At 34.4% G+C, this 10,734-nt stretch overlaps 1 protein-coding gene across 1 annotated transcript; it reads right to left on the bottom strand.

Annotated features, from left to right (window-relative positions):
- Nucleotides 1–463: 463 nt before the first annotated feature.
- On the bottom strand, nucleotides 464–9,936 carry htr3b (5-hydroxytryptamine (serotonin) receptor 3B; the record flags this gene model as incomplete). Its single annotated transcript, XM_046868326.1, has 9 exons — nucleotides 464–1,173; nucleotides 1,615–1,824; nucleotides 2,534–2,744; nucleotides 5,444–5,601; nucleotides 6,312–6,481; nucleotides 6,636–6,745; nucleotides 7,180–7,224; nucleotides 8,153–8,319; nucleotides 9,918–9,936. Coding segments are annotated over 9 exons (1,356 nt in total), but the record flags the coding sequence as incomplete, so codon positions are not given.
- Between the last annotated feature and the right edge of the window lie 798 nt (nucleotides 9,937–10,734).

The raw sequence follows: 10,734 nt of genomic DNA, 5'->3' as shown, positions 1-10,734 counted from the left end.
TATTACTGGAAACTAAAATGTACCTTGAGGATTGTATAAGCAGCAGACTGCATTACACCAATATCTGAAATATTGCAGTATAGCTGGATGGTTGTCATGTGTTTTCCCTTACGTAAGATGATTTTTCCATGTGCCTTAAAAATTTATTGAATTGTTACCTTTTAAGTGTAACTAGAACATACAAGGACAACCATTATAGGGACAGCATGATTTTCCAGGTTCGATGTAAGGTGACTTAATATACATGCTTTTGGTCTATATAAATATTGAAATGATATACTGTAAATAATATGTTCTGTATCTGGCCACTCTGTAGTCTTGAACAGAAGTTTTCCAGAAAATGTCCAGGTCTGCGGTAGGGTCAAATAAAAGATGTGTTTTTTAGGAAGATGTTGTGTGCATAACTGTTTCTCAATAAGCCAAAGATCCACCATATTTTTTTGAGGAAATAATGATTTTTTTATTGTATACAAGCTGACAGATAGATGTAAAGTTTGGACAAAGGCCTGACTTACAAGTGACAATAAATTTTACAATAACAGCAATAAAGATTTTTTAGGGGATAATCTAATTCAGGTCACGACAATCATCAGTGTTCATGGATGTCTCAGTAAGTCCCATGTGGGATCTATGGGATGTTGTTATTCATTTGTTCAATCATTTCCTTTCAATTTTTTTATAATATCATGTTTTGTTTTGACATGTTTATTATGAAATGCTATAAAGTACTTGATTTTATTATTTTCAATTTATGAATCACTTTATTTCAATCCTTATATTCATATTGAATGCAAAATTTTGATGAAAGAAACGGTATTATAATAACATTTTATGGATCATTCTCAGTGTGCATTCATCACAGATTATTTAGTCCTTTCTGTATTGTCCGCACTACTGTATTGGCACTTTAAACTGAACTCCAGCTGCTCCAAAGCAGGAGGAGAGTGCTGGAGTAAATAATAAAGATGAGCAGGTAAATGCGAAAAAGCAGCTTGTCCACTTTGTAACAGAGAGCGAGCCAGTCTGTCTGAGCCATTCCATCATTCTCATCCTCCTGAAGGAAAAGTTTGAGGGTGATGAGTTCCTGCAGGATTTTCTCCAGCTGTGGTGGACCAGAAAGGGGTTCTGTCAGAGACAACAGGTCCGGCTCAGGAGAGAGATCATACTCATAGCCTGTATGTAGAAGAAAAAAACAAACTGGCTTAGTAGAATGGATGAATAGAATTATTACACCTAACAAAAATAAATAAATACAGTGAACCACATACTTTAGCGGTTGCAACAAGCCACAATATGTCACGTTTTAGCTAGAATAACTGTAGTTCAGGTATCAGTGAGACTTTACTTGGCTTATAATAAAACACATGGAGTTGTGCAGTTATGGGAAATGAGTCAACGCCAAGTGGGCTGATGTGGCCAGATGCCAAGAGGGGTTTCTGTTACAATGCAAAATATAAAATTTCCTCAAATAACACATTTTCTATTGCTTTTATACTAACGGATTTCAAATGCAAATTTCAAATAAAGACCTTTCTCATCTTTTTTTCTTTGAATTCTTACAACTGACTAATCAAATCTGTCTTTGAGAGTGCTTCATTTTTTTCTATTTCTCACCTCCTGAATGATCTATATCATCCAACGTCCTCACAGATGTGAAGAGACTCTCACTGAAGCTCTGCTCAGTTGAACCATACTTGTGCAGTAAGCAGGCAGAGATGGACATTTCCTTCACCTCTTCCTGGCTGTGATGCAGGAGCTTCACCACAAAAATGGACTTTGCCAAACTTAGCACCAGAAGGGCCATGCAAACCGCAAAGAAAGCACCTACAAAACACCAACTGAAACTTATATACATAATATACATATTATATATACTATACACACACTACTGGCTACACTAGTGGCTACTCACTCCGTACAGGAAATTTGTTTTGCGCATGCATAAAAACACTAAAGAATCCTTAGCGCTAGCATTAGCCACTAACCCAGAAGTGCTTTTTAATTTAAGAATTGTTTTAATTAATAAATATCTAACTGAAATATCACATGTGCAAATGTATTCGAACCCCTTGCAACACCTGAAAATGAGCTCAAATGCCTCCTATTTCTCTTCATATTTGCTGAGATGTTTCTACACCTTGACTGGAGTCAATCTGTGAAAAAATTGTTGATTGGACATGATTTGGAAAGGCACACACCATTTTATTGATGGTCCCACAGCTGACAATGCATATCAGAGCAAAAACCAAGCCATTAGGTCAAATGAAATGCCTGCAGCTCAGAGACAGAATTGTTGCAAAGCACAGATCTGAGGAACACTATAAAAAATTGGTGCTGTACTGAAGCACAATGGCCTCCATAATTCTCAAGTTGAAGAAGTATGGCACAACCGGGACTCTTGCAAGAGGGTACTGATAGATAGATTGATGAGAAACAAACCAGTCTGAATGATTGTAGGTTAAGGTTGTAGCACAATAAAATTGTTATTAATTTATAAAAACAAGATTACAACAGTTGACATTTCATAGTTTACCAATCAGAGGTGTTTTGATGGCTGTTGCTGGGATTTCATCCATCATGTTAACTCTGAATACGGTGTACCCAAGCAGAATGCTGGTTTTGAAGGTGATGCGGGTGCCACTGTTTGGTGGCAGGTAAAAGCTGATAACATCCACCAACATGAGGAAGATGCTGGGGATGAGAACACTGACCACATACAGCAGGGGGCGCCGGCGGATTAGTACCTAAAGGCAAACATGGGCAAAAAGGTAGGATATGTGCAATTTACTACACCAATACTAGCTGCACTAGTAACAACAATTCATATTCACACTTGAACTAAACTTACCACCTTTGTTGCCACCCCAACTCTAACCTCAGATCTCATCTATTTGTCTTAGCGAATATTATTTCACATTGTATAGACCTTCATAATGTGGTGGCAAAATGAAGCAACGTAAAACATTGCATTGTTTAGTTCCAAGCAGTGAATCAAGAGCTTTTCTTGGGAATGCTGGACATGAGGTGGGAATATGCCCTGAATAGGATGAGCAGCAGACACATGTACATTTAACAAAACATTTAACTCTAATAGCAATTAAAAATAACCAAACCGGAAAACCTTGAAGAACCCTAGACAGACATGGGAAGACCTTGGGAAAACCCATACAATCAGTAAACCAACCCTGAGATCCTACCAGGACCTGGAGTTATAGGGGATGCATCGTTAGCAATATTTTAGCAATGTGGACCTCACAAAACTTTGTCCTGGTTACAACTGAGTCTCAAAGTTCATATGAACCAAAACTGAAATACTGAACAGCCAGATCAAGGTGGATCAGGCAGTTGAAGCAAATAGATGCAAATTTGTTTTGCTGAGCCAATTCAATGGTAGCAGGTCTGGTCAAATGTTTCTTTATATCTGGTCAATCAATGTTCAATGGAATATGCTGCAAATACCATATTATCCTGAACATATTTTGGTCTAATGTGCTTTTGCAACACTTTTCCTACATAATATCAAAAAATCTGAACACGTATATCACAGAGTTAATTTGATCCTGTATCATTTTCGAACACACCTAAAGTGCCAAATGGAGGCCTTTCCTAAGAAGCTCTTTAGACCTATCAGTTATTTGCACATATTAGAGCTAAACTAGCTTCAGATCCTTTTGAGCGCTGCAGTAATTGCTTCAGAAAAAACAGCACAAAGCCCTCAGATGCACTTTCTTTTTTTTTTTAAGAGTCCGCTTAAAGTCGGACCTGCTAACCATCCGTGTCACTTTGCCTCTTTTAAGGCTGCTTAAACTCACACAGCACAACAAAGAGCAATTTCACACCGACTTAAACAGCCCCTCCATCACACCCCCATTCAGCCCATTTGGCCAATGAATAAAAACGCAAATATGGATCACTAAACGGCTCGTGCCAATGAGCCATGGAGGAAAGGTAATCAAAGTGCCCATGTGTGCCTTCCTCCAGAGTATGAACATTTCGTTGAAACAGTGTGGTTACGCAGGGCTTTAGAGCCATTGGCCTGCTCTTCCCACCAACCATGAAGCTTATTGATCAGACGGCAGAAAGACAGTCTCATTATCGCCATCGTCGCAGCACGCTGTCTGCCGTTAGGCCTCATCTATAAGCATTAGTGCCCTGTTACTAACAGCCAAACAGAGTTTAGTGCAATGGGTGTGACACTTGTCAGATTGCAGTTTATATTTCAATAGTAGCTTGGAGACTTTTTTTTTACAGTCTGCCTTTATACAATGAAGGAGACAGGTAGTGGTGGTGGACACAAGAATATCTGCAAAAACAAAGTATGTTCTGAAGGCCTGGATTAGGAAGGTGGTTATAAGAGCCAGTCCCTGTAGCGCTTTCACATTTACAGATGATTTAGTTAGCGACCACATTCTGAGGTCTAGGCTACAGATAGGAGCCTAATGTAAAGTAAAGAGCTTTATCACAATAAACATTTTGCCTTCCAGTTTTACTGTACAGTACTCGATCCAATAGAGGAGTAGGACAATACCTGTTAACTGCTTCAAATAATCATGTATTTGCTTTTGTATTGTAACTCAATTGCCTGTAGATTATCTGTAGATTTGGGGGTTTTTTTCTAAAAGAAAATACAAATTGTTGCCCCGTATTAAGGGTCCAAACATATTAGTTTTCACAAAAATCCATGTACATCCATAAAATCCATAGATCAGGTAAAAAATATATAGGAATCACAATTTTAATCAAGCATTAGTACTTTTATCTATCAAAAGAAAAAAAAACTGCTGCATACTTTTTGAAGTAAGTTAAATATTAAATAAAACTAAAATGATAGCATAAAAAAAAAATCTGCAATTATGCTCACCACATTGGTGCAGCAGAAAACATTGCCACTTCACAAAGCCAGAGTCCTCAGTTTGATCCTAAACTTACATAAGTCTCCTCACTGGTATAGGTTTCCTCACTGTTCTCTAGTTTCCTCCTTTCTTACAAAGATAGGTTGAGTGGCTTCCCAAAATTGCCTGAGAAGTGTAAATGACCGTATGTATGTGCCCTGTAATACACTAATGTCCCATTCAGAGTATGTCCAGTTTTCCCAGTGTTTCCAGTCTCTGGATCCACCATGAGCTTGACCATTATAAACAAATGACTATTTTAATTATATTTACATTCTACTACTACTAACTACTCCCTATCTAGGTATATTGTCATAATTTCATCATCACCTGCAGACCCTCTTCTTGATTGATTTTACAACCTGGAAACTAATAATGAAAAATGAATAATATTAAAGTGGAGGAAGGGAAATATTTGTAAGGTGAAAATATGAAAGTTGTGATTGTGTAAATCATTTTCATTAGGCTAACATATCCTGACCTAAGAAGAATAAAAAAATGTTTTCCATGTTAGTAATTGTATTTCAATTAATGAGTTATTTGATCCTCACATTAAATTGGATGTGGGCGTAATCCTTGTTAGCCAAGTTGAGCTTCCAGTAATGAGAAGGCACCGAGAGCAGCTCCCATTCCCCGTTGTTCATGAACTCTCGGGTGTCAGTTTCAATTTCCTCAGGGTTCCTCAAAAGAGCCAGATCCAGCTCACCCACTATATATATATATATATGAACATTCAGAATTTGAGAAACATTAAAGTCTACATAGTTGCCTGTCCTGATTTGCCTTTCACTTCTCTAGTACATAAACTGTACATAATCTGTTTTCTCAAGATGCCAAGGATATGAGAAAAGATATACTCACAAAAATAATCTAAACTCACCTGAATGCTACAGATATGTTTGTATGAACTGTTACTGTAATTGTAAAATCTCTGTTTTTGTTCATACTACAACCATTAGTCACAGTACACTCTTATTCAGTTTCATTTACTTCTGTTTACTCTTTTACACCTGTGTAGTGTAATGAATTATGATCTCCATATCTGGTTTCACCTAAATAAGGATCACTTTTAAGCCTGGCTTAAGTCTCAAAGGTTCTTCCTCATGTCATCTTAGATAATTTTTCTTACCAATGTCACATCTGTCTTACGAATTATAGATCAAGATTTCTGTAAAACTCCTCTGTGCCAATGTCTATACTTAAATGCACTATGCAAATACCACCAAATTGAATTTTTGATATTTGATTAAAAGTTATGCAAGAAATAAACATTTGTGAGCTGTGAAATAGGTTTTATCAGGAAAACAAATCTATATCTAAGTGTAAAAATATCTAATGGTCACACAGAACATATTTGTCTTACAGTTAAAACCACTCTAAGGCAAAATCACAGCTTTCATATGCCGGAAAGGTATTTACCAGAGTGGAGCCAGCTGCGGAAGGTCAGAGTGCAGTTCTGCTTGTCAAAGGGGAAAGCATAAATCTCCAGGTCACAGGCTGAGACAACCTGGATGGGTTTGTAGTTTTTCACCACCCCAGATGAGTTTACATACACATAAGGGATTACAGGGGATTTGCCTGCATCCACACTAAAGTGAGAGAAAAGAGCATGTTAAGCAGGGGTGGCAATAAAACATAACTTATACGTATTTATTTGTGTTTTTGCCAGTTCTTGAAGGTGGAGGTGTATGGCATGTATCAGAATGAAATATTCTGATACATCAGTTGTTTTTATGTTCTAACAATTCACTGATGATGACGTCAGGCACCCAGATGGCATCTGAGGAAAGTGATATTTCTGTGATGCCATCAAATTCTTCAGGATCCCACACAAGAAACTCATCTTTCCAGATCTGAAATTTAAGAAGGATATGATTTTTTTTTTCAGGTTAGATTGGCAAAAATAGTCAGGATGCCTTTTTACACTTTTTATCATAACACTATATAAAATTATTGTTGTTGTTTTTTTTTTTACTGAACCACACACCTTTTGACTTAAAAATGTATTGCATTGTAAATATAATGAACTATCAATATAAAATAAATGTAACAAAAAATGCAGGTTATTTAATATGTAGACAAAACAAAAAGAAATTCCAATTTCAACCTATTTTTAAATACAATTTTTTAGTTTTTCTTAGTTAGAGGATCTAATATCTAATATGCATTCGCTAATACCTGATCCACTTTTTTTTACTGATATGTGCATAATACAATACTGGCTATTTGGATGAAATAGATGACATGCCTATATAAAAAACCTCTAATTCACAAACATAATACTAACCTGGCGATACCATATGCTTGTGGTCACTTTCTGCATCTGTCCATCCTGTAAGGAGAATCCCAGATAACTTGCATTCATATTTAAAATTTTAAAGACAGAGAATTAAGTATTTTGCTTTACAAATTAAATGTCTGACACAAATAACTCCACATCTAACTTAACCTAGCTTTTAAAGCACATTGAGAGGTTCAATAGCTTGAACACATTTACTGACTAATCTATAAAAAAAAGTGGAAAAGTGTTATTTTTGATACATACATTTATATCAGGTGTCGGTTTTGTTTTTATCAAATTTTTACCACAGTACTTTTTAATTCTCAATTATGATTGGTGATATGGTGATTATTTTTCATAAAAACAGCTATAAAGTTGTAAGTTGTAAAACTTAAAAAATAAAGTTGTCTACAGGACAGCGAGCTTTCTTTTCTTTTCTGTTGTTGTTGTGGTTTTTGGTGTTGTTTTGGTTTATGTTTTTATTTAAATTATTTTTCTAAATAATGAAAGTAATAACAGGAACTGACTTGTTTTGCTGACTATAGATTTATAGTTTATTACACATGATGTTCTTTAATTATCTTATTTAATAAAAAAAAAAGTAATAATTTAAAAAATAAGAAGAATTAAACAATCCTGAAGCTAATAGTTACTGCAAATTAATTTTATTATTTATTTATTTAAATTTTAGCTTTTGTGGTGCTAACAATTTAGATTTTGTATATGTATTTAGTATTGTGGATTTAGAATAAAAAAATCACAAAGCCAATCTGGAAGCAAGCAATAACCTTTCCTTACTTTTTAGCTCCAGTGCTAAGCTATAAAAGCCATCTAACAATTCTTGATGTCTTATAAAAAACTAAATTTTATTTAATTTTCCATTTAACTTATGCTGTGATTTTGTTTTCAAAACTACTTTACCATGTTCTCTACTGATATGTTCAGGAATAAACTGGCACAGGAAGAATAAGCTGCTCACCACATCCAGCACAGACTGGATAATGAGGTCAATGTAGATTGTTGTAGGACTGGTCCAGTTAAGGACAGGCCGGATCCCGCAGTCATAGTGGCGCAGCAGGGTGCGTGTCAGCTGGTTCAGCACAGACCTTTTTGGCTTCTCGGGGAGTGAATCAACCTGGCAAATCACTTAACACATCACTGTACATTAGTAACTGATGGTTGTTTAGCAAAAGATCATTTTTACATAATTTGTATTACTTTTTTCTATATTAAATTTATGAAATGTAGCCAATAATCGAAGATGTTTGGTGTCTACAATTGGCTTCTTTAGTTTTGTACTGGAGCTGTCAGTTAAGCATTATACGATACAGTACTATTATTATTATAATAATATACAAATAAAATATGTAGGCAATACATTATGCAATTTCTGTGTTAATGATATTGAACACTGATACTGATAATGAAAAAAACAGTTTAAGAAAATAGTGTAACCATTCAGTCATGCAGTTTGCACAGTGATGAACTGCTTATCATTAAGAAAAAACTTTAACATTAAACTTTAAATGTGTTGGTGAACTGAAGACAATGGTGGATATACTATTCAGTTTTAAGAAAATGTAGTTCCCCGCTAAATTATATTGATTATAGACAAATGTTTTGGAAGATTCTGATTGTTTTTGTATTGTGATATTATTATTTTTTAATTAGAGCTATTTTCATTAAAAAGGTGACTTAAATATGGTGTTAAAACATTGCCTTTAAACCTTGACTTATTCAATAAACACAACAAAATTGTGAAAATTTTCAAGCAAGAAGGGAAAATATTTAATTTACCATTTTTACCCCATTTTGCTGTGTTCATTGCTTTATAAACATACATACATACATACATACATACATACATACATACATACATGCATACATACATGCATACATACATACATACATACATACATACATACATACATACATGCATACATACATGCATACATACATACATACATACATACATACATACTGTACATACATACATATTATTAAATACATCCAAGTAAAAACTCTTACCTGAGAGAAGGACACAATAACAGGTTGGAAAACATCACTTCTGCTTTCGTAACAAAAAAGAAAAAGAAAAAGGAATCCAATCTTATTCGTGCAGCATTACTGACACCATTTTCTCTTAAAAATGGTCAAAGTGATATCTTTTAGAACGCAGAAGAAGCCTAAAGTGTTTGAGATTTGTCTCTGCTTTCATGTGTACAATGTAGAAGTGCGATGAACATTTGCTGTGTATAGCCGTGTATTGATTTTCTATGTCAATGGTAAACTGATAGCAGGAAATTGACATCTTTAGTGACTCCCCCCTCACAGGACTGAGTTGATGTGGAACATTAGCATAATACTATTGGTGGTGATGAAATGCAGTGCACATTTATACTGGATTTTATACATTAGATATAACACTATTAGATATACAAATATTAAAAATTAAATAATAGAAGGCATGTACATGTAAAAATAACATTATGACAATGTATTCATCAGATAAACTTAAAATATAAAATATATGGATGTGGCAGTAGCAGTCCGGTTTACTGGAAAAACATATATTTAGGTAAATGTTATGTTTATATTAAATATATTCAATGAAATATATATTCATTGTAAAATACTCTATATAAGGTATTTCAAAGAAATTAAACATATTGAAATAACCATACTCAACATAGAGCATGAAGTATTATTAAATTTTTTTAAGTAATTATGTTGTTTTCAATTACGTAAATCATCAGGATACCAAACAGAGGGACATGGGGTATATCTGTAGGAGAATGCTGAGGATGGAGCCTCCAGAAAGAAGGAAAAGACGAAGACCAAGGAGGAGGTTTATAGATGTGGTGAGGGAAGACATGCAGGTAGTTGGTTTGAAAGAAGCAGATGTAGAGGACAGAGGGGTATGGAGACGGATGATCCGCTGTGGCGACCCCAAATGGGAGCATCTGAAAGAAGAAGAAGAAGAAGAATAAGAAGAAGAAGAAGAAGATAATCAGGATACCAAACAGAACTTTTGCTATGTTTCCACACGGACAGTATCAATTGCCGGATGTGTGCATCACTGCGGATTTTGGTGCTAGATTTGACACTTGGCACATCAGCAAAACAAATATTTAAAGTTAAAGTAATAAAAAAAATTGTTTTGGTGGAATAAATTTGTATATATATATATATATATATATATATATATATATATATATATATATATATATATATATATAAATTTATTTATTTATTTAAACAGAAATGTGCGCAGCATTAATCTCGCATGAATAAAATGATTGCCATTAAAATTAATTTACGTTAATGCGTTATTAACACGTTAATTTTGACACCCCTAATAGACATATAATTAATATTACTATTATTATTATTATTATTATTATTATTTGCCAAAACAAACAAGGGTTTTTTTTTAATTATAGTTTATTCTGGTGTCTTGTAAAATAAAAGTTTTTATATAATTTGTTTGTTTGCTTGCTTGTATGTTTTCATTCTTCTTCACATACAGGTGAGCTGACACGTGAGTTTAAATTATACGTG

This window comes from Silurus meridionalis, chromosome 15 (assembly GCF_014805685.1).
Source record: "Silurus meridionalis isolate SWU-2019-XX chromosome 15, ASM1480568v1, whole genome shotgun sequence".
Taxonomy (NCBI): Eukaryota; Metazoa; Chordata; class Actinopteri; order Siluriformes; family Siluridae; genus Silurus; species Silurus meridionalis.
Note: the sequence above shows the minus strand (reverse complement) of the source record. Positions and strands in the feature narration are given on the sequence as shown.